The following is a 24541-nucleotide window of genomic DNA, read 5'->3' on the forward strand; positions in this document are numbered from 1 at the left end:
AAGAGGCAGCTCCATCATGATAACTCAGCCTGGACTTTAGCAGAGTGATTCACAGAGCATTGCATTGGTAGTTCAGGTGCAGGGGGAGCAGAAGAGGGGATTCCATTACAGGGAATGGAATCTGAGGCAAAAGGACATCAGGTAGTATTTCAGATTCCATCTACAGCAGGTACCCTGGGCAGCTGGTTACTCATCACCACTATACCATATATTTGGCATCATATCTTTAAAGCTAACTCCTCCCAGCCCATGTGGCTTTCCCCTCAATTCTCTTCACTTAATTTCTTTTGAGAGGACTACAACACACCCAACCAGCTGTAGAGTGCCCTATGGAGCATATCACAGTATAAAGCCAAAACTGCTTACTGGCACCTATTTTAGCCAATCATCTTCATTGGCTTAGTTACCACTGTGAATATAAATTGTGTTAGTGTTAATTAAAACCTGTTTACTTAACATGTTTTCTGTTGTTAAACACTAGTGCAACAAAGATAATCATGTTGAAAAAAGTGTTGACTAGTCCGGGATAAGGCTATGTTTTAGTCATGGGAAATTTTAGTAAAAATCATGGACCAGTCATGGGCAGTAAACAAAAATTCACGGCCCGTGACCTGTCCACGACTTGTACTATATACCCCTGACTAAACCTTGAGGTGGGCGGAGCAGCCCGGGGTGCCACAAGTGTTTGGGAGGTGGGGCAGCCTGGGGATGCTGTAGGTGCTCAGGAGGGGGTGCTGCAGGTGCTAAGGGGGGAGGAGCCAGAACCCCCACTGGTGCTGGTGGGGGAGGGGGTTGGCAGGGCTGGCAGGCTCCGTACCCAGCTCCTTGCAAGCAGCAACATGTCCCTCCCTCAGCACCTAGCTCCCTGTACTGCCCCCCTGCCCCATGCACCGGCTCTGCAGCTCCCATTGGCCTGGAACCACAGCCAATGGGAGCTGTGAGAGTGGTGCCTGTGGGTGGTGGCAGTGTGCAGAGCTAGGAGCTGAGGGTAGCACATGTTGCCACTTTTGGGGAGGCCCCCCCCAAGGTAAGCACCACCCACAGCCCTCATACCCTCCCATGCCCCAGCCCTGAGGCCCCTCCCACACCCGAACTCCTGGTGCTGCTAGGCGGGGGGTGGCCCAAAACTGCCCCAGTAGCAGCCCATACAGCTGGCCCAGGGGCTGCCCGAGCTGCTCAGGTGGCTCTCGGGACAGCCACACAGGCTGCTGCAGAAGTCACGGAGTTCCTGGAAAGTCTCAGAATTCATGACCACCAGGACAAACTTGCAGCCTTAGTCATGGATAATCCTAACATGACTAGTGTTGCCCATTTGTAGTAGCAGATATTGGAACCTTGCAGCAGGTTAGTCTCCCACTTGAAGGGAATTTGGTGACATGGAGTCAAGGTATTTTCTGTGTAATTTACTAACTTACAAAATGTGCAAAAGTCCTGTTTATCTTGAGCAGAGATAACCAAAATTGCAACAACCTCAGCCACTACTGCCCTGTCACCAAGCAGCAGCTCCCTTCTTGGCACTAATTTACTTAGCACACTCTCTGTTCTCGCATAAGCCTGAGTCTTTTATCTGGGACACCCTTAGTCCAAAGCTGCTTGCCCTGGACTGCATGATCTAGCAAGAGGAGCCTTGGCATGAACTCTTTTTGTTCTGAAGCTCTGCACCACAAAGGAAGCGCAGACATGTTTGGATGGAACCAGCTCCTTGCCAGTTTCCTTCTTGGAGGCTCTAGGGTTAATTATAACCAGCTAACACATTTTTAAACATGACTACCTTTGTCTACACTAGTGGTCAAGTGATGTATAACATCATATTAAAACATATTAGTTAAACAAAGCCAACAGAAGATTTCCTCCTTACATACTGTATGTGTGCAGCACAAGTACACAAACCTACTCCGTTACCATTATCAGCACTAATGAGCTCACCTTTGAAGAGCTCAGAGAGGAAACAGAGTCCCTGTACCCAGAAGCTCACAGTATGTTCTGGAAAAAGGGTGTCTATTAAGGTCTTGTCTATATTATAGAGTTTTGTCAACAAAAGTCAGCTTTCATCAACAGAACAGTGGAGATACACACACTATAATGCTCCTTCCACCGACAAAACTCTCCTGCTTTGCCAACAAAATAAAACCACCTCGACGAGAGGCGCAGAGCTTTTTGCAGCAAAATATCAACAAAGTGTCAATGTAGACACTGTGCTTGGTTATGTCGCTGTAAATGGCCTCCAGGAGGTGTCCCGCAATGCCCATTCTGACCGCTCTGGTCAGCAGTTTGAACTCTGCTGCCCTGCACCTGGGAATTTCTGAAATTCCATTTCCTGTTTGCTCAGTATGGACAGCTCACATTGCATTTTCCCAGCTGACTATGGCATCACCACGCAGCAAATGCTCTCCCGCTCAGAGTACACCCGAGGTGTTGGATCTGCTGGCACTGTGGGGAGGAGGCTTTGCAGTCCCAGCTACGCTCCAGCTGTAGGAACTTCAATATCTATGATCAGATTTCTTGTGGCATGTTGGATAAGGGCTACGAACGGGACACGCATCAGTGCCATGTGAAGATAAAGGAGCTGAGGCAAGCACACCAGAAGGCAAGAGAGTCAAATTGTTGCTCTGGTGCTGCCCGAAGACTTGCCGCTTCTATAAGGAGCTGGATGCCATCCTTGGCAGTGACCCCAATTCCTCTGCCACAAGCCATGTGGATACTTTGGTGGGGCTGGAGATTCAACCCTGAGGATGAAGTCATGGACAAAGAGGTTAAGTTGGAGGACGATGTGGAGCACACAGCAGGACCTCTCTTCCACTCCAGAGGGGTCGAGCCTGTCCCAGCAGTCCATCTCTGGCATGCATGAAGCAGGAGAGGGGAGCTCTGGTAAGTGATCTTTTTGAGTTGATGCTGCTTGGTTATATGAGGTAGAGCTGTCCTTTGCTTTCTAGAAGTGGGTGAAGGGATAGAAATGTACAAGACTAGCTGTGTTTGCATGTGATTCGCATTCCCATGTGCAGCTAAGCAATGCGGCAGAACAGTGTGTTAATGCACACCAAGATTTCATAGGAATCCTCTAGAGAGATCTCTAGGAAACTTTCCTGGATGTACTCGCCCATCATCAGCCAAAGATTCCGTGGCAAAGCTGCTTTGTTCCTCCTGTCATTTTAGGAAACTCTCCCACACCAATTGGCAATCATTCATGGACCAACACAGCACAAAGACAAGCAGCATAGGAACTCAGTCTGAAGCCGTACACATGCAGGAGATGCATGCTTGCATACCCTTAGAAGTGAAATATTGGCTTCAGTGACCCCCGCCTGTGGAAAATAGTGGCAGAATTTACAATATTGTCCCTAGTTGCCTCCTAGACCCTTTGTCCCATCTTAAGTGCTCCCTGGGGCCAAACTCATCATGTTTAGGGCCTTTGCTGAGATGTGTGCTTGGCAACAGATAGTGAGAAACTGATTCACATCTCAAAGAAGGTGCATCTTACTATAACGATTTGATGCTATGCATGCACTAAACAATCATGCTTCTGTTTACTGTTTCTCGTGCTTCTACAGATGTGGCCTTCAGAGGAACACTCTACACACCAGCAGAGCATCTCTACCAGATAAGTATCAGAGGGGTAGCCATGTTAGTCTGTATCCACACAAAAACGAGGAGTCCAGTGGCACCTTAAAGACTAATAGATTTATTTGGGCATAAGCTTTCACGGGTTAAAAAAACATTTCTTCAGCTGCATCTGAAGATGTGGTGTTTTTACCCACAAAAGCTTATGCCCAAATAAATCTGTTAGTCTTTAAGGTGCCACCAGACTCCTCACTGTCTACCAGATAAGGAAGCGAGCAAGGAAGACATGTTTCAAGAGGTGTTCCAATCCTCAGAGGCCAAAAACCAAGAATGCAGGGCATGGAAAGAGAGTTTAAAAGAAAATTATAAAACAGGACAGCAAGGAGAGCCAGGAGTGAATTTTAATAGGCCAGGAGCGGATGATAAAAATGATGGAGGAGCAAACTGAGATGTTAAATGTCTAATCATGCTGCTTGCAGAATTAATGCATACTCGTCCCTCCAGCCCCCCACAGCTGATACAGAACTGCTTTCCATGCCATCCCCAAACTCCTCCCACACATTCCTTGCAACTTTCCAGCCCTACTCAGTAACCCATTCACTCCACCCCTTCGGACAGCTTCCAAAATGACAGCTGGACTTACAGACAGCAATAAGAGTCTACACTGCCCATCGTTGTTATCTCCCTTTTCACCAACCCTTTTGTGTGTATTGTTAATCGGTATTTAATAAAAACATGCTCTCTGAAAGATACCCAATCTTTGTCTCCTACATAAGGTGTTTGCTGCTGGAATTCATACACAGTTGTAATTTGATCACTTGCTGACTACAAATCATGGTCAAAAATCATCAAAATTTCATGAAAGGCAGCAAATTAACAAAGCATGGCGGCGTGCTGTACAGAAAGACACATTATTGGTGTTCATTGTCAAAATGGTGCCTCAAAGCCTCTCTGATTCAGGTAGCCCCCCATTGTGCCCCTCTAATAGCCCTGGTATCTGGCTGCTCAAAATCAGCCACTAGGCAATTCGCCTCCACACTCCACTCCAGGAGAAACTTTTTACCCTTAGCCTCACAAATATTATTCAGCACACAGCAGGCTGCTATGACCATGGGAATATTTTCTTCATTTGGGTTCAACCTGCCATAAAGGCAGCACCAGTGTGCTTTTAATCTGCCAAAGGCACATTCTATGGTCATTCTGCACCTGCTCAGCTTATTGTTGAAGCGCTCCTTGCTGCTGTCCAGTTTCCTGTGTAAAACTTCATGAGCCATGAGAATAAAGGGTATGCTCAGTCTTTCAGGATCACCATGGGCATTTCAACAGCCTCCAGTGGAAACTTCTGATCTGAACAGAAAGTCTCTGCTTGCAGCTTTATGTACAGGCCAGTGTTCCTGAAGATGCATGTGTCATGGACCTTCCTGGACCACACCGCATTGATGTCAGTGACACGTCCAGTGATCCACAAGCGCCTGCATTACTATAGAGAAGTACCCCTTTGTATTGATGTACTACGTCAAAAGATGGTCCAGGGCCAAAATTGGACTCTGCATGCCATCTATCACCCTGCCGTAGTTAGGGAATCCCGTTGCTACAAAGCCATCTACTATTTCACACACACTGCCAACAGTCACAGTCCTTTGTAGCAGGATGTGATTACCTGCCCGGCACACTTGCATTCACGCAGCCCCAACGGTGGACTTCCCAACTCCAAAATGAGTCACAACTGACAGGTAGCAGTCTGTAGTTGCTAGCTTCCACACAGTGATCATCATGCTCTTCTCCACAGAGAGGGCAGCTCTTATTTTGGTGTCCTTGCCCCACAGTGCTGGGCCAAGCTCCGTGCACAGTTCCAGGAAGGTAGCTTTCTACATCCAAAAGTTCTGCAGTCACTGCTCATCATCCTGCACCTGCATAATGATGCAATCCCACCACGCAGTGCTTGTTTCCCAAGCCCAAAAGCGACAGTCCACCGTGTGCAGCTGCTCCATGAATGCCAAAAGTAATCTGGTGTTGTTTCTTTCCATGGCACACAGCAAGTCAGGCACCTCGGATTCCTGTTAACATTGGACTCTCATGATATATTGCATATTAGTCATGATGGGTTCATTACAGTGACCACAACAGTAGAGAGCATTGTAGGGTCCATGCTTTCAGATATGGCAGGTAAACAGTAAACGGGGAAAATTGAAACGCAGTTGGAATGGTGGGACGGAAAAAAAGTGCATCATAGGACGTGGAGCCCGCATCCATAATGCGCTGCGATCCACTCCACCTTCCCACAACTTCTAGCTGCAGAAGGTATCAAATAGCCCAGTGGGATAGCTACCCACAATGCATTGCTCTGTCGATGCTAGAGCACCAACTGTGGATGCGCTCCGCCACAGAAGGAGCGTTGTGTGAACATGCAAAAGTGATGTAATTATACTGGTTTTTGATCGTCGGGGTAACTTGCATTGACAAAACTCTGTAGTGTAGACAAGGCCTAAGTGAGAGTGGTTTTTATTCAATGAACACGGGCTCATCTCTTGAGCATCATGTTTTTAAGCAGTCGCTGTGGCTGTTCACAGCTGGACTAAGCTAACCTGCATGCTGATCACCCAAGTTAACTCTGCAGTGAAAACACAGCCTTATTCAAGTGAGCAGATCCACTGAAGTCAGTGTGGCTATTGACATAAAGAGTTTGACCCCTTCTGTTTATCATCATAACCTTTGTGCTCATTACTACTACTTCTATCAAGTAACTAAGATGTTACTGCATGCCTCACAGTCATAATACAGACAGGTTCCTGCCCCACAAGGCAAAAATCTGAGAACACAGGGAAAGGGATCTAAAATGCAATCAACAACTGATTCCTTTATTTGTCTTCCTTCCCTGCCAGTCCCTCACTGGAACAATTTGACATACATCAAGGATAAACAATGGCCAATTGATTGGATACATGACCACCTGACTGCCTGTGCACATTACCGGCCTCAGTCCTTCTAGCAGTAATTGGTGTGAACACTAACCTGACTCTCACAGCATCAATGGCTTTCTGTTTCCTATGAAGGGTCAGAGCGCTCTTGAGGGCCCTCTTACACACAGAGGGATAATAAGCAGGAGACTCCATCGCTAATGCTTGAAAAACAAAAGAACATGGAGAAGGAAAATTAAAATGAACAAGGTCAGACCTCCCGCACATTGGTCACTGCATTGTTTCAGGGTCCCCTGTGATGAAAGAATCTAGATTTGTACAACAGAAGTGTTATTTCATAAGCAGCAATTTTATTCTTGCCCTTCAGAGCTGCTCAGTACTAGTGACTGCTGGTGCAGAGCACAAGCCAGCATGGCTTTACTTCTTTCTTGTCACAAGATCTTAAATCATAGAATCATAGAATCATAGAATATCAGGGTTGGAAGGGACCCCAGAAGGTCATCTAGTCCAACCCCCTGCTCAAAGCAGGACCAAGTCCCAGTTAAATCATCCTAGCCAGGGCTTTGTCAAGCCTGACCTTAAAAACCTCTAAGGAAGGAGATTCTACCACCTCCCTAGGTAACGCATTCCAGTGTTTCACCACCCTCTTAGTGAAAAAGTTTTTCCTAATATCCAATCTAAACCTCCCCCATTGCAACTTGAGACCATTACTCCTTGTTCTGTCATCTGCTACCATTGAGAACAGTCTAGAGCCATCCTCTTTGAAACCCCCTTTCAGGTAGTTGAAAGCAGCTATCAAATCCCCCCTCATTCTTCTCTTCTGCAGACTAAACAATCCCAGCTCCCTCAGCCTCTCCTCATAAGTCATGTGCTCTAGACCCCTAATCATTTTTGTTGCCCTTCGCTGTACTCTTTCCAATTTATCCACATCCTTCTTGTAGTGTGGGGCCCAAAACTGGACACAGTACTCCAGATGAGGCCTCACCAGTGTCGAATAGAGGGGAACGATCACGTCCCTCGATCTGCTCGCTTTAAATGATAAAATGATAGTTTAAATGATAGTTGCAGAGCTTAAGAAAATAGGTTTTGTAGTTAATGAGAGTTCTCTTTGTTGACTGGCTACGTCTGCTGCAGCAACACAAAAATAGAGGTGTCTTGCATTAACAATGGCTATTTGATTTTGTTTTACATTTCCTGGCAATACCATGGCTGATTTAAAAAAAAAGAGAAATGCAAAATCTAGGAGTCATTCCCTGATCAACACTAATAGCTTCAAAATAAGTGAAATGTAAACAATTTGTCATTTGGGTTCTAAGATTCTCCCTCACCTCCCTGAAAGTCCATTCTAAATGCTCAAGTTCCAAAAGGCATCGCTAGAGCTTTGTGATGAGGACACAGAGCAGTAAAGCAAATGCCAGTTACAAGCTTCTCCATTATCTTTGGATTTTAAGTCAAGACCGAACATCTTCTGAAGGATCTGTTCTAGCTCAATCAGAAGTTATTGGACTGGATACATGAACCACTATGGGACATTGTCTGGCCTGTGTCAGGCAGGAGGTCAGACAAGACAATCATAATGATTTCTTCTGGCCTTAAACTCTATGAAAAGGTTTTGGATTTTTGAGACGGAGGGAATCTGTAAGGCACTGGCTCACGTCCCATATGTATCACCAACAGGTTGATACTTCGAAATATGGAGATCTCTGGGTACTACAATGATCACAAACACCTCCTCCACGCAACACAGTATGCCTGGATTTTGCATAGATTTTCACTGCTATAGAGTAATAATCCTACTCACTACAAATGAAAGAGAATATCGTAAGATGCAGTCATGGCCAAGTTTCTTTACATGACCTTAACAACTATGGAAATGTAAATAGGGCCCTTACAAGCAATGGTTTCTAGAATCTTAGTCTCTGTTTGTGGCAGTTCCCACACCAGTTCCAGCAGGCTGTCCAGTTTTGGATCATTGAGTTTGGCTCTTGCTTCAAATTCATAAACCAGCAGCAATGTGTCTGTTGGGTCTTTGGAGAAATCTCCTGCAGAGGACACACAGTATTGCCTGTTATTAGTCAATCTGTTACAGTCAGTTTATAAATGAAGGTGCAAGGTGCAGCTTTGCTCTCAGTACCAGGAAAATCCTTAAACCAAGGCACTGAGACTTAACAGTAAGGAACAAACTATGAGGTTTAATGATCATGTTTGAACCACATAAATACACACAGAACAGATTAAACTCCTGAAGTTTTCTCCCGGCATTAATCTGGAGTGAATAATCCCTAGTAAATTATACCTACATAGAGAGGACTACCTCAAAAGCAAGCAACTTTCTTAGGTCTTGGCTACACTTGTGAGTTTGAGCGCATTAAATCAGCCTCGGGTGCCCTCACTCCTGAGGTGTCCACACTGGCAAGGCACATAGAGCGCCCGGACTCTGTGGCTGAAGTGCTCCTGGTAATCCACCTCCACAAGATGCATAACGCTTGCTGTGCCCCAGCTGGAGCGCCGCAGTGCCAGTGTGGATGCCCTGGTCTATTAATGCGCTCTGATCGGCCTCCATGAAGTGTCCCACAATGCCTGTTCTAGCCACTCTGGTCATCACTTTGAACTCTACTGCCCTGCCCTCAAGCGACTAACCGTCAGACTCGCTCTTTAAATTCTCTGGGAATTCTGAAATTCCCCTTCCTGTTTGCTCAGCAAGGCATACAGTGCTCTCAGCACATCTTTCCAGGTGACCATGCCTCCACACGCCAGGTGATCCCCAGTATGTGTTATGTTGGATCATATTAAAGAAGTTCTGTATTAAAATCACAAATGAGTTTGATTCCCCATAATTTAAATTCCAGGGTATTACTAATTAAGAGGTCTCTTGGTTTTTGGTCTCTTGGTTTTACTGTTTCTCTCCCTCTCTGTGTGAAACTTGCAAGCTGCTAATTGTGTTAGTACATCCTAAAACAGAGTCTGTTCTCAAAGCAATACTTTATAACAACTACTCATCCAGAGATAGAGAGACTCAAAGCGATACTTTGTAACAACAGAAACAACACACACAGACTCCCCGCCCTTTTGTTGTATTTATCTCGCTTTGTTAACAATTGTGATTAAAATAGAGATAGAGGATTTATGTGGATGGATGCTTGGTGTGGATAACAAATGAATGATCAGGGAGGTGCCAGCCTAAGAATCCAGTGTCGATCAGCCAAAGAAGGCGTCAACTGGAAACAACCAGAGGACCCCCGGAGGGCAGACTGGAATCCACCCAACAGCCTCAAGGATGGGAGAACCAAAGAACAAGATAACATCTGGCAGCACAGAGCCGTCAGAAGTGTGACATCTGCTGACTGATTCAGCAACAGCATGATGAAGCAATTCCCATAGACTGGCATAGGAATAAATTCCTAAAAAATGGACTCTAGAAACTGAGAATTTTTGGGGGTCTGATTCTGCAAACCAACTTCCAGGAGCATCAGATGTGCATCTGACAAGGCCCTGCTCCCTCCTCATGTCTAGGCCACCTGGCCAGTGGCTTGGCATGAGCAACTCTAAAGCTGGTAACTATGATAACAACTTTGCAGAACCTGTGTGTGTCTGTGTGTATGAATGAATGTGTGAATAAATATGAAATTGAATGGAATATTATAGCTATAACTAACTGCTTACTACGATTCTTTCTGTATTTACAATAAGTGTGGCATTTTGCCTTATCCCCTTTAATAAGATCCTGCTGGTTTTTATTTTATTGATATAACATATGGAGCAATGGCGAGGTGCTGGACTACATCAGTGTTTGGGGGGAGGAAGCTGTCCAATCCCAGCTGCACTCTAGCTGTAGGAATTATGGTACCTACAGGCAGATATCAAGGGCCCTGATAGAAAGGGGCCATGACCGGGACGCAGTGCAGTGCAGGGTTAAAGTGAAGGAGCTGCGGAATGCCTACCACAAAGCGCGGGAGGCAAACCGCCACTCTGGTGCTGCGCCTATGACCTGCTGTTTCTACAAAGAGCTGGACAAGATACTTGGGGGTGACCCCACCTCCAATTCGAAGAGCACCAGGGACACTTCAGAGGCCATGGCAGCCCAGAGGAGGAAAGTGGGAATGAGGGTGCTGAGAAGGGGGTGGGGTCCAGAGCCAAAGGCCGGCTCGGCATCCCAAGATGCATGCAGCCAGGAGCTGTTTTCAAGCCAGGAGGTAGGTAGCCACTTGCAGCAGACAGTGCTTGTGGAAGAACAAAGAGCAGAGGAGGTGCCTAGTAAGCAGCTTTTATTTTGGGTAGGAAGTTGTTCAGTGCAGGCTGTTGGGGCGAGGAGTGTTGGAAAAAGAAGGGTTAGGGCTGTGTGCATGCCTAAATGAGGAATAAGGCGTTGATGTGGTCTCTCACATCGTGGTAATCAGCCTCAGTTATCTCACTGAAGGTCTCATGCAGAAGCTGGGCAATCCACTTGCACAGGTTCCTTGGTAGAGCTACTGTGCTCCTTGTCCCAGTCAGGCTAACATGTCCGCACCACTGTGCCGTGGAAAGAAGCCAGGGACTACACCTTATGAGTCAGCAAGACATGTAGGGGCATGTCTGTGGCCACAGAACTCTTAAGGCTTTTCCATGCCATGTGCCGTGAAGCTTGTGTTTTGGGAGAAAGGAAGTACCTTCCACATGACAAAAGAATATAAAAGGCAGCTGTATCTTCTCCTTTTTATCTTCATTCCTGCTTCTTACCTCTGGAATAACTTTTTTACAAGCTGAAGCTTTGAACAAAGGACTGAATGACCCATCCAAGCTGTGGATGTATTCCAGAGGGACTTTCAAGCCAGCAAACTCACCAATACTGCTAAGAACCTGATCTATGGACTTTGAAGTCTCTGTATGTATCTGATTGATTTACCATTTAACAACTCTCTTCTTCTTTCTTTTTTCTTTATAATAAACCTTTCCTGTGAGTATATTACATTTGAAACTATAGCTGAAAATTGGCCCACTCAGGACACCCAGAAAATAGTCAGCACAAACATAAGAGCAAAGATTATGCCCACTGCTACCAGGAGATTGCACAAATAAATTCCCATACATAAAGGTCGCTGTGGGCGAAGAGGAATATTTGCCGATTTGATACGGTGTGAAAATTAGATGCTTTTGAAAAAAAAGTCATTTTAAGAATAAAGAGAACATATTTAGTAAAATGTATTGTTTTTTCTTTTGTGTCATCTTAGAAATTATTCCAGAGTCATCTCTCCTCTTTGCTGCTGCTACCAACTACAACATAATTACAACTCACTACAGTCATCTGGATTTGTAATTTCACTTTCCGTGGAAAACAGGCAGTCAACATAGTGAGCCAAATTTATCACCACAGTGACTCCACTAAATGTGACCCACTCTAACAGGTTCACTTCAGTTCCCACTAACACTTCAATAAAAGTTGCCCACCCCCAGTTTCACGTACTCAGAATGGCAAGTATGTAACTCCTCCTGAGAACTATGTATGTGCCACCCTGAGCTGTTAACTTCTCGAGTGCTGCACAAGATATAGGCTGAATCAGTTCAACTGTGTGATAATCATCATAAGAAAACATCATGATGCCTATCTGGGTACAGTTTTGTCCTGTGTGTTTCACCCTATCCCAATGGTACTGAAGGGGTTAATTAACTGCATATAAAACAGTACCTGTAGATTTTACACTGCATGTGCAAAGGGACTTATCAAAAGAGAAAAGGGACTAATCAAAAGGGTAAACAGTGATGTGGCAAAGTTTGCAGATGATGCTAAACTGCTCAAGATAGTTAAGACCAAAGCAGACTGTGAAGAACTTCAAAAAGATCTCACAAAACTAAGTGATTGGGCAACAAAATGGCAAATGAAATTTAATGTGGATAAATGTAAAGTAATGCCCAGTGGAAAAAATAATCCCAACTATACATATAATATGATGAGGGCTAATTTAGCTACAACTAATCAGGAGAAACATCTTGGAGTCATCATGGATAGTTCTCTGAAGATGCCCACACAGTGTGCAGCGGCAAGCAAAAAAGCAAACAGGATGTTAGGAATCATTTAAAAAGGGACAGAGAATAAGACAGAGAATATCTTATTGCCCTTGTATAAAACCCTGGTACGCCCACATCTTGAATACTGCATACATATGTGGTCTCCTCATCTCAAAAAAGATATACTGGCATTAGAAAAGGTTCAGAAATGGGTAACTAAAATGATTAGGGGTTTGGAATGGGTCCCATATGAGGAGAGATTAAAGAGGCTAGGACCTTTCAGCTTGGAAAAGAGGAGGTTAAGGGGAGATATGATAGAGGTATATAAAATCATGAGTGTTATGGAGAAAGTGAATAAGAAAAAGCTATTTACTTGTTCCCATAATATAAGAACAAGGGGTCACCAAAATAAATTAATGGGCAGCAGGTTTAAAACAAATAAAAGGAAGTTCTTCACTCAGCGCACAGTCAACCTGTGGAACTCCTTGCCTGAGGAGGTCATGAAGGCTAGGACTATAACAGGGTTTAAAAGAGAACTGGATAAATTCATGGAGGCTAAGTCCATTAATGGCTATTAGCCGGGATGGGTAAGGAATGGTGTCCCTAGCCTCTGTTTGTCAGAGGGTGGAGATGGCTGGCAGAAGAGAGATCACTTATGAAAATCCAGGAATACTTGCTGCCATGTAGGTACAGACGGAAAATTGAGAGTGACTCAAGTTACTCAGGTTAATGGAAAGCAGGCATATAACAAACCCTGTCACTGGCTGGTGGTAATGAAAAGAGGCAGGGCTGAACCATATGAATATGCCTCTTCCTACTTTGAGGAGCTCAGGTTCAGGTCAGGTTAGAGCCTGGGAGAAGAGAAGAGGAATTCATTCTCAGTCCTAAGAGGGCTGCATACTGAAATACCTGTCCTGTTCATAAAGTTACTTTTCCCACTTGCACTATAACTATGTTGAGCATTTTAGTGCCCCATAATGAGCCCACAATGGCAAGAGAAAGTTTACAATAATATCTTATCCTTATTCTATTATCTTCAGGAAAACAACACATTAATCCACACAAGTTTTTCTTTTAGAATCATAGAATATCAGGGTTGGAAGGGACCTCAGGAGGTCATCTAGTTCAACGCAGTGCTCAAAGGAGAACCAATCCCCAATTTTTGCCCCAGATCCCTAAATGGCCCCCTCAAGGATTGAACTCACAACCCTGGGTTTAGCAGGCCAATACTCAAACCATTAACTATCCCTCCCCCCAGAGCCTTCCTGTATGCTCTTCCTGCTGGAGATCCAGAGAAGAAAAGGCATCAAACAGTTCTCTGGCTTTTGGTACAGTACCTAATCCATGAATTTGAATCCTAATGTGCCACTTTAGTTAAATTGGGAAATCTAGGCATTTTTTCTCCTGTTAAACTGCACAGTGCAAGAAAGCAGGTTTGGCAGAGTAAACTTTGTTTTAAAGAACCTGGGAATTTTTGTACAAGCTGCTCTAGTCATTGGCTCTAAGTACTGAATTTCTAACTTACCTGTTAGCTTCAGAATATTCCAGATTTCCCTGCATGCCTGGATGTGATGAAGGGCCTGAGACAGAAGCTCAATCTATTTTGTAAAATTAATATGTTATTTTTAAACTATGTTTTTAAAAAGAAACATGAATATAAATCTCACAGCAAACTACAGTAGAGAAGCCTCCACAGTACCGGGCTACATAGTAAGTGAAAAGCCAGGGTAACTCTAATGCATCATCTGCACCCAGTTTTCTTTTTCTTCTTTAGGAGAGACCTCTACACCCCATTCAAAGCCTCAATGATCCATCACACTTGAGGCTCCATTGGTCCAGGCACATAGCACTAAGATGACTCTAAGGGACATGGCGTATATGAACCATCAGCCAGAAAACATTGCTACTGAGTGCAAGACATTCTCAAAAAAGTTGAACATTCCTGTCTATGCAGTACAATAATTACAGCCTGTCTGGTGAGTAAGAGACCAGTATCAGACACTGAACCCAAGTACCCAGCACAGCAGTAACACAGGGCACTATAATCGGACATGGAATGAGAAATTGAACCTCAGGCCCCTTGGCAGAGTAACAGAGGGCATTATCACCTCTATTTGTACCAGAAATCAAACCCTGGAATCCAGAATGGTATTATGACCTGACACCATACATAGCTGTAAGAAGGGTCATGCATAGGTTGCAAACAAAATGAGAGCAACTAGCAGCACTGGTCTGTTCTGCATGGCTGGGCTCTCAATCCTTGTCAAAGAGGTGCAAAGGCAAGATCATAGTGTCACAATTAGGGCTCATACTCATAGGACAGTCACTCCCAGAGTGTTTTTAAAAAAGAAACCGATTTCTGTGCAGTGTTCTCTGCAGAAAAGACAGAGGCCCCAGCACTGAACCCCACTCAGCAAACTTTTGCACTGATCACCACTCAACAGATTTCTGTACTTCTTCCACAGCCTATTAACATAAATAATCTCCTCCAAGGTGTGTGTGTGTGTGTATGCATCAGAAAATAAAAACTGTGATCTTCATAATATTCACATCACCACCTCAGCAACTGCATAATCCTACTGCTATAGTCTTAATCTGCCTGTTCCACCCTGGTTTGTCATCATCCCTTCATACATGTTATCTTAATGTAGATTGTAATGTAAACTCCTTGGGGCAGGGACACTGGTCCAGATCCTCTGATCGTGTACATCCATTTAGCTCCACTGAAGTCAACAAAATCAATTTACAGCAGCTGAGAATTTGGTCCAATATCTTATATAGGTTGTAAAGCAACATGAAAATTTACTCTATATTGTGAAAGGATTGTATTTTCAAGATCCCGTCCTACGTGAAATAACTGAGAATTATAAAACACCAAAAGAAGCTATGTTTAGGGTACATTAAAAGCCAGTTGTTCACCTGCCTCATACGTAAAGGGCCAGCACTCTACCTGTTCAGTGAGTGTTAAACTGCATCGCCCCATTTCCAGATCAACTGCTGCAGCCAACAGCAAGCATGTCTTCTGGGCAATCAGAACAGCTATATCAGATGGACAAAACTGGGAGAACTAAAACAGAAACATGAATAGTCAGTGAGGATACTGCCAAGTCACGGCTAGCAATCAACAAAGAAAGAAACATTTTCTACTGCAGTGATAGAAAGAAAGCAGTTTACTTATCATTTCCATTTTTCCTTTATCTCCCATTGTTTGTGACACTTTTCCAGAGGCTCAAGTACCGTTTCCTTCCTTCCCACTCATCTTTTTCCACCTGGAGAGCACTGATTACGTCACTTCTGTTGAAGCTGACCCTTCTGGCCTTTCTGTTTTGTCCTTGGTTTATACAACAGCAGCAGCAATAATGACAGCACAACTGGGGGACACATTTTACTTAAAGGGACACTAGGCGGGTGAGGATATATAGAATCATAGAATCATAGAATAGAATCATAGAATATCAGGGTTGGAAGGGACCCCAGAAGGTCATCTAGTCCAACCCCCTGCTCAAAGCAGGACCAAGTCCCAGTTAAATCATCCTAGCCAGGGCTTTGTCAAGCCTGACCTTAAAAACCTCTAAGGAAGGAGATTCTACCACCTCCCTAGGATATGTTATATTGGAACAACCTCTGCTGTCAGAGAGACAAAATTTCAAGCTTACACAGAGTTCTTCTTCAGGTTCACTTTAGCAAAGCTTTTGATATGGTCTCCCACAGTATTCTTGCCAGCAAGTTAAAGAAGTATGGGCTGGATGAATGGACTATAAAGTGGATAGAAAGCTGGCTAGATCATCAGGCTCAACGGGTGGTGATCAATGGTCCCATGTCTAGTTGGCAGCTGCTATCAAGCGGAGTGTCCTAAGCATCGGTCCTGAGGCCAGTTTTGTTCAATATCTTCATTAACGATCTGGAGGATGGTGTGTATTTCACCCTCAGTAAGTTTGCAGATGACACTAAACTGGGAGGAGTGGTAGATACGCTAGAGGGTAGGAATAGGATACAGAGGGACCTAGACAAATTAGAGGATTGGGCCAAAAGAAATCTGATGAGGTTCAACAAGGACAAGTGCAGAGTCCTGCACTTAGGATGGAAGAATCCCATGCACTGCTACATACTAGGGACTGAATGGCTAGGCAGCAGTTCTGCAGAAAAGGACCTAGGGGTTACAATGGACAAGAAGCTAGGTATGAGTCAACAGTGTGCCCTTGTTGCCAAGAAGACTAACGGCATATTGGGCTGTATAAGTAGGGGCATTGCCAGCAGATCGAGGGACGTGATCGTTCCCCTCTATTCAACATTGGTGAGGCCTCATCTGGAGTACTGTGTCCAGTTTTGGGCCCCACACTACAAGAGGGATGTGGCAAAATTGGAAAGCGTCCAGCGGAGGGCAACAAAAATGATTAGGGGACTGGAACACATGACTTATGAGGAGAGGCTGAGGGAACTGGGATTATTTAGTCTGCGGAAGAGAAGAATGAGGGGGGATTTGATAGCTGCTTTCAACTACCTGAAGAGGATGGATCTAGACTGTTCTCAGTGGTAGCAGATGACAGAACAAGGAGTAATGGTCTCAAGTTGCCGTGGGGGAGGTTTAGGTTGGATAGTAGGAAAAACATTTTCACTAGGAAGGTGGCAAAGCATTGGAATGCGTTACCTAGGGAGGTGGTGGAATCTCCTTCCTTTGAGGTTTTTCAGGTCAGACTTGACAAAGCCCTGGCTGGGATAATTTAGTTGGGGATTGGTCCTGCTTTGAGCAGGGGGTTGGACTAGATGACCTCCTGAGGTCCCTTCCAACCCCGATAGTCTATGATTCTATGATTCTATAATTCTAGGCTCGAAAGCTTGTCTCTCTCACCAAAAGCAGTTGGTCCAATAAAAGATATTACCTTACCCACCTTGTCTCTCTAATGTACTGGAACCAACAAGGCTATAACATCACATACATTAAATGGATACTCTCAATCATTCTTTTATATTTTTCCTGTATTGCTAGCTCTCAAAATTACTTTCTCCATTTCTGATAGGCAAACATTGTTTTTTCCCATGGTCTGTATAGAACTAAAATTAACAGACATTTTTTGTTTACAGGGACATTGTACAACCTCCAAATATGTCTTCCCATTCTGAAAATAGCAACACATTTTAAATGTGTCTCTAGTACGCAAAAGGCTCTCACCTCCCAAACAAGGGCTGTATGTGCGGATCTGGCAAGTCTCACTATTTCCAGGGGAAACACCCTGATTTTGAATTTATTTTAAGACAGATTCTGATCTGTTACAACAGTGAAAATCTGGAATAACTCTACTGATTTCAATAAAATCAAGCCAGATTTAGACTAGTGTAAATAAATTTAATCCAAACTCTCTCTCTCTCTCTCTCTCTCACGTTGATGGATATTCATTCAGTCACTTTTTAAGGCACTCAACCCTTTGTCCCCACATTGCCTTAAAGCCTAAAGCCTGGGATGAGGACCAAAACTACAATACAATAAAATTGAATAGGTAAGGCTCATCTGTGAAAGAGACAGAACTTTCTCAGGGGCCAATTTCGAACTGTGGAACATACACCCACAGGCATTAAAGACCATCATAACCCTCACTATCCTTCCACTCCTGGTGCAAGGTACAAGTCTACCTGACTTGTTAATATAAACACAGAGCACAGTGTACACTTAATATATTACATTACTTGGAAGAAGAGAAGTAACCCCCAGACGCAGAAACTCTCTTCCCTGGGGAGAGGAATACAGAAAGAATGAACCACACATGACAGGGTCTAGTCACATCGCTTACCATACTTCTGGAAGATGCTCAATTATTACTATGATGAGGGATATATTAAAACCTGAATAGAATTCAAGTATGTGATTCACTGAAAATTTTGAAATCTCCACAAGTCAGTTGTCCCAGCCTGACATCCCTACAATAGTCTGAAAATCAGAGTCTTTTGAAGATGCAATGAAAACTAATCTTCAGTGGGACTCTGACTGTCACACACATGCTGTGCCTCCACTAGGAGGTGCTGGAGAAGGACACATTTATCACATTTTGGGCGGTAAGTACACAGATACTGCATGTCCATTCATCCCAGAAGGGGTTGGACATCACAGTAACTGCGGGAGTTCACACTATTTCAAACGTCCATCAAATAGCAGCTCTTTCGATGAAGTGAGCTGTAGCTCACAAAAGCTTATGCTCAAATAAATGTGTTAGTCTCTAAGGTGCCACAAGTCCTCCTTTTCTTTTTGCGGATACAGACTAACAAGGCTGCTATTCTGAAATCTTAAATTATTCAGTAAGTCTAAGATATCTGGAAATATCCTTCCCCTCATAGATTTGGGGCTTAAACTACACGTCTGTGTTCTTCTCATTGACAGCTTTTCCCAGCTAAAGAAGCCCTTGTTTGCCCACCTTTACTAGTAGAACAGATAATGTTGCACTTGCTCTGAAACCAGGATTGACAGATGGTTGTGTAGTTTTGAAGATTAAACAGTATTCCTAGAACCCTGCTTTTAGCTTCAGCCTCAGGTCATAAGTGTTCAGGTAGCTGGCTGGGATGAACCTGTCCTGTACAGAACCCAGTTCTACAGAGAGGAGTTGTTTATAGACCAGACTTCAGGTAAATGTAATACAACGTATTTCTGATATATTTTATACATAACGAAGTGTAAGTTTATTTGGATAATTACAGGAGTATGAATAAGGAGAGGTTACGCACCTTGTGCAGTAAGTGGATTTCTTTGAGAAGTGTCCCTGTGGATGCAGCACTTCAGGCATACTCACACCCCTGGCACCTTTAATCAGAGATTTTTGGTGGTAGTGCCTATTCGGCCTGTGCATATGCCCTATGCTTCCTCATCCCCCACTCTCAGGCTATACAGGGCTGCCCGGGCGAACCGCCCTCAGTTCCTTCTCTACCATGATGTCCCCAGAGGATTCTCCAAAACAGAGAATGAGGAGGATGGGTAGTGGAGTGCCCGTAGAGGGACACATCTCCAGTTACTGCACAGGGTGAGTAACCTCTCCTTTCAGTAGGGCCCCTATGGTGCTTACCAAGGTGATTACTGAGCAGTAACCCAGGCTGGAGAGAGGAACTTCAGAGCCAAGTCATGACTCAAGACAACCCAGCATTTCCACAGCAGCATCTAGAAGACTAAACCACTGAATAATGCTTGAAGACAGTATGTATGTAAGACCAAATGGTAGCCTTACAGAAGGTCCAGAATAGAGACCTTCTTGTGTAATACCATAGAAGTAGATAGAGATCTTGTGGAACAGGCCAACACTCTAGAAGGAACCTGTATATCTGACGATTTATAGCACAATATGATACAGTCAGAGATCCACCTAGAGAGTCTCTGGGTGGAAATCGCCGAATCTTTTGATCTATCTGCAACAGCCACAAACAGTCTGGGTGATTTCCTGAGTGACGGAAACATTCAAAGTGTGCAAAACTGCCTCCTCTCTCACCTGATGAGGCTTGGGGGAAAAACAGAAGGTGGATAACTTGGTTGATGCGAAATTTATATGACATATTGGGTAAAAATTTAGGGTGTGGGCATAATGAAACTTTATCCTTGGAAAATACTATAAAATGGAGAATCTGCCATAAAAATTCTATTTCTCCCACCCTACAAGCTGAGGTGAAAGCAACCGAAAATGCTGTCTAAAAGATAAACTGATGAGGAAAGATGTAGCCATTGGCTCAAAGGGAGGCCTCATATGGCATTTAAGTACTAAAGTCAAATCCCAGAAAGGTGTGGGTTCCTTAACTTGGTGAAAAATGTTCCCCAATCCTCTAAGAAACCTTACAGTTGTAGGATGGGTAAAGAATGAGAATCCCTCAGCTACTAAATAAAAAGCTGTTGCAGTCAAGTGGACCCAGATAGAGTTCCTAGATAATTCCATCTTTTTAGCTGTAGGAGGTAATCAAGGACTGATTGAGAGAAAAGAATAAACTGAAGGAACACCTCTCTGGACACACCACAGGCTGAATCTTTTCCACTTGCGGAGATAAGTGTACTTTGTGGACTCTTTCCCAACTGTTCAATTATACCTGTTTACCTTCTTGGAGCAAGCTGATTCTAGTCCCATGAACCATCAAGGAGCCAAGCTTTGAGGTGAAGTATCTTCAGGTTGGGATGAAAAGTACAGCCGGTGCCCTGGGAAAGAAGATGAGGAATGGATGGGAGGCTGATCACCTGCAGTCACGTAGGTGAATCAGGTAAGGATACCATCTCTGTCTTGGACATGTTGGGACTATTAATATAGAATCATAGAATATCAGGGTTGGAAGGGACCTCAGGAGGTCATCTAGTCCAACCCCCTGCTCAAAGCATATAATTCTGGCTTTGTTGTGTTTGATCTTGTTGATCACTTTCAGAATAAATGGTGCTGGGGGAAAAGCATATAGAAGGTTTCTTGTCCATGGAAGGAGGAAGGCACCTCCCAAAGAGAGAGTACCCAAGTTCCCCCTTGAGAACATTTTTTTGCATTTCTTGTTGGTCACCGTGGCAAAGAGGTCTATTTTGGGGGGGGGGGGGGAGGAGGGGACCCAAGTCTGAAAAATTTGACTGAGAATTTGAGGATTCAACTCGCATTTGTAGTTCTGGGAGTTCTGGCCTACCAAGGTCATCTGCTAAACTGGTCTGTATCCCCAGAAGGTAAGTTGCCAAAATAAGGATGGAAATGGCTATGCATCATTTGCAGAACTTTTCCACTTTGGCACAAAGGGAAGGGGACCTGGCTCTTCCATATCTGTTGATATAGAACATGCCAACTATGTTGTCTGTCAGAATCTTTATAGACTTGTTCTTGATTACAGGCAAGAAACAGGCATTCCTGACTGCCCTCAGTTTAAGGAGGTTGGCGTGTAGTCACGTCTCTTGGGCAGACCATTTGCCCTGGGTGGTGAGGGTTCCCAAATGTGTCCCCAACCCATCAGGGATGCATCCGTTGTTATGCTGATAGAGGGAGTAAGTAAAACTAATAGAATCCCCATGCAGACATTGTCTGGGTCCCTTCAAAAATTGAGAGAGTCTTGTACCTGATGAGGGACCAACACTAATTTGCTCATATTGTGTTTGTTCAGAGTATAAACAGTACTGAACCACCTCTGGAAGCTGGCATATGGCATCACAAAGGTACAGGCTGCTGTGGGTCTGAGTAATTGAAGACAACTTCTTATTAATGTCTGTAGACTGACTTGAATCTTTGAGATGAGATTTTCTAATGTCAAGAATTTGTTGGAGGGAAGATAAGCCCTGTCTGAAATAGTGCCCAAGGAGACTCCCATGAACTCTATTTTTTCTGCTGGGCTCAGAATGGATTTCTCAATGTTGAGCTGCAACCCTAGCTCATGGAATAGGGTCTCATCACCTTTATGGTGTCAAAGACCTCATTGTAAGATTAGCTCTTGAGTAGCCAGTTGCCAAAGTATGGAAAAACGATAATTTCCCGATGTCAGAGGTAAGCTGTGACCACCTCCAGCACCACTGAGAATGCTTCTGGGGCAGACAAAAGGCCGAATGGGAGTACTCAATACTAAAAGTCATCCTGGCCTACTGAAAAGTACGGGAATCATTTGTGAGACAGGTGAATTGCAATATGAAAATAGGCATCCTATAGATCAAGGGTCATAAACCATTTTCCTGGTTCTAATGACAGAATTACAGCTGTGTCAGATACCATCCTGAATTTTTGAGACCTAACAAAGTTGTTTGGGACTCTTAGGGCTACTCTACACTAGCAATGCTAAAGCGCTGCTGCGGCAGCGTTTTAATGTGGCTTGTGTAGTCACTGCAGAGTGCTTAGAGAGAGAGGTCTCCCAGCGCTCTAAAAAACACACCTCCACGAGGGGCGTAGCTACCAGTGCTGGGAGCGCGGCTCCCATTGCTGGTGCACTGTCTATACTGGCGCTTTCCAGCACTGAAACTTGCTCTGCACAGGGGGTGTTTTTTCACACCCCTGAGCGAGAAAGTTGCAGTGCTGTAAAGTGCCAGTGTAGACAAGCCCTTAGACCAGGGGTCTCAAACTCAAATGACCACGAGGACCACATGAGGACTAGTACATTGGCCCAAGGGCCGCATTACTGACACCTTCCCACCTGTCACTCTTGGCCCCGGCCCCACTCCACCCCTTTCATGAGGCCCCGCCCCTGCCCCACCTCTTCCCACCCCTCCCCTGCCCCCATTCCAACCTCTTCCCTGAAATCCCCACCCCAACTCCAAACCCTCCTCCACCACCTGTAGGAGGGGTGTGGGGTGTGGCGGGAGCTCAGGGCAGGGAGTTGAGGTGTGGGGTGCAGGAGGGGCGAGGGGTGCAGCAGGGGGTCAGGGTGCAGGGTGCGGCAGGGGGCTCGGGGGTTGGGGTGCAGGAGGGGTCAGGGTGCAGCAGGGGGCTCAGGGCAGGGGGTTGGGGTACAGGAGGGGTGCGGCGTGCAGCAGGAGGCTCAGGGCAGGGGGTTCGGCTGCAAGAAGGGTTCAGGGGGTGGGCTCTGGCCTGGTGCGTACCGGGGGCAGGGCAGGCTCCCTGTCTGCCCCCACGCCACTCCGGGAAGCAGACAGAACCTGGGAGAGGGGGGGCACAGGGGTCTGTGTGTTGCTGTTGCTTCCAGGCACCGTCCCCAGCAGCTCCCATAGGCCAATGGGAGCTGCTGGGGCGGTGCCTGGAGCAAGAGCAACACACAGACTCCTGTGCCCCCCCCCAGGTCCTGGCCACTTCCTGGAGTGGTGTGGGGCAGGGCAGGCAGGCAGGGAGCCTGCATGGTGCACGTCGGGCTGGAGCTGCTCTAGGTAAACGTTGGGGGGTGGGGATAGCAGGAAGCTGGCAGGCAGCAGGAAATAGCCCCACGGGCCGTGTGTTTGAGACCCCTGCCTTAGATCTAAAATCAATCTCTGCCCCTCTGTTCTTTTTCAGGAAGTGGTTAGAAAGTGGTTAAAATAAAACCGCTTCCCTCTGTGCTGAACAGGAACTGGTTCTACAGCACCCATTTGCAGAAGTGAGTCAACTTCTTGCTTTAACAGGTGCTCATGAGAGGGCTCCCGGCAGGGGGACGGAGAAGGGGATAGGGTATAAGGGAGGGAGGTAAAATGGATAGCGTACCTAATCTTATAACCTCCAGCACTCATTTGTCCAATGTGAGTCTCTCCTATGCAGAAAGGAAGTGGAGAGATGGTTTCCAAAAGGTGAAAGATGGGTAAAATGGTGTACATGAATCTCAGTGTTGTAGGATAGTTTCAGGCCCTTCACCAGGCCATCAAAAGTAGAGCTTAAGTGACGATGATGGTTCAACAGCAGGCATATAGGGAGCAAGTGGTTCCTTTCTCTGGAATCTCAATTTTTTCCTATGCAGTTCATACAGTCTCTGGGATCCTGAGAATGAAGTATGGTGGGATCTTTGAGCCATCTGGGATCTACTAAACCTTTGTTTGTTTGTAGATCTGTAAATCCCGAGAGATCTCAGCATGGCTCTTTTTTCAGAGTAGCAGCCATGTTAGTCTGTATTCGCAAAAGGAAAAGGAGTACTTGTGGCACCTTAGACACTAACAAATTTATTTGCGCATAAGCTTTCGTGAGCTACAGCTCACTTCATCGGATGCATGGCTCTGGAATCCTTAATAGTATGCAGCAAATCATCAGAGAACTCAGAAAACAGTTTGAGACCACTGAAGGGAAGGTCCTCAACAGTGTTTAGGACCTCCCTTGAGATTCCAGACATATGGAGCCAGGATGCCCTCTGCATGATTACTGCAGTAGAGATGGATTGAGCGGCAGCGTCGAATGTATCCAACGAGACATGTAGCAATGTTCTAGCTAACAGATGACACAAGTCAATAATAGCTTGAAACTGGTCATGCTTATCACCCAGCAAATGCTCAATAAAAGTGATGAATTTGGCATAATTTGAGTGATTGTATTTAGCCATAAAAACTTAAGAGTTCATGATCCTAAATTGAAGAGTCATGGATGAGTAGGTCTTTCTGCCAAATAGATGGAGGCATTTTTGGTCCTTATCGTATGGTGTGGCCTTTGCATGATGTTGTCTGGCACATTTGTTCACTGCTGCACAACCAGGGAGTTCAGAGTTGG

The 24541-nt window shown here is 45.0% G+C and overlaps 1 protein-coding gene and 1 long non-coding RNA gene across 2 annotated transcripts in view; one reads left to right on the forward strand and one right to left on the reverse strand.

The window, feature by feature from the left end:
* The window catches only part of TEX11 (testis expressed 11), a 129902-nt gene that overhangs the window by 6912 nt on the left and 98449 nt on the right, over window positions 1–24541 (reverse strand). Inside the window, 4 exon segments of the mRNA XM_043492957.1 lie at window positions 6571–6679; window positions 8369–8518; window positions 13984–14056; window positions 15409–15525. Coding sequence (XP_043348892.1) covers window positions 6571–6679; window positions 8369–8518; window positions 13984–14056; window positions 15409–15525 — 449 coding nt within the window.
* LOC122455936 lies at window positions 939–4310 on the forward strand. Its single transcript, XR_006274472.1, has 2 exons — window positions 939–2868; window positions 3549–4310. It is a non-coding gene; the product is annotated as an uncharacterized LOC122455936 (long non-coding RNA).

This window comes from Dermochelys coriacea, chromosome 9 (genome assembly GCF_009764565.3).
Source record: "Dermochelys coriacea isolate rDerCor1 chromosome 9, rDerCor1.pri.v4, whole genome shotgun sequence".
In the NCBI taxonomy this organism is placed as follows: domain Eukaryota; kingdom Metazoa; phylum Chordata; order Testudines; family Dermochelyidae; genus Dermochelys; species Dermochelys coriacea.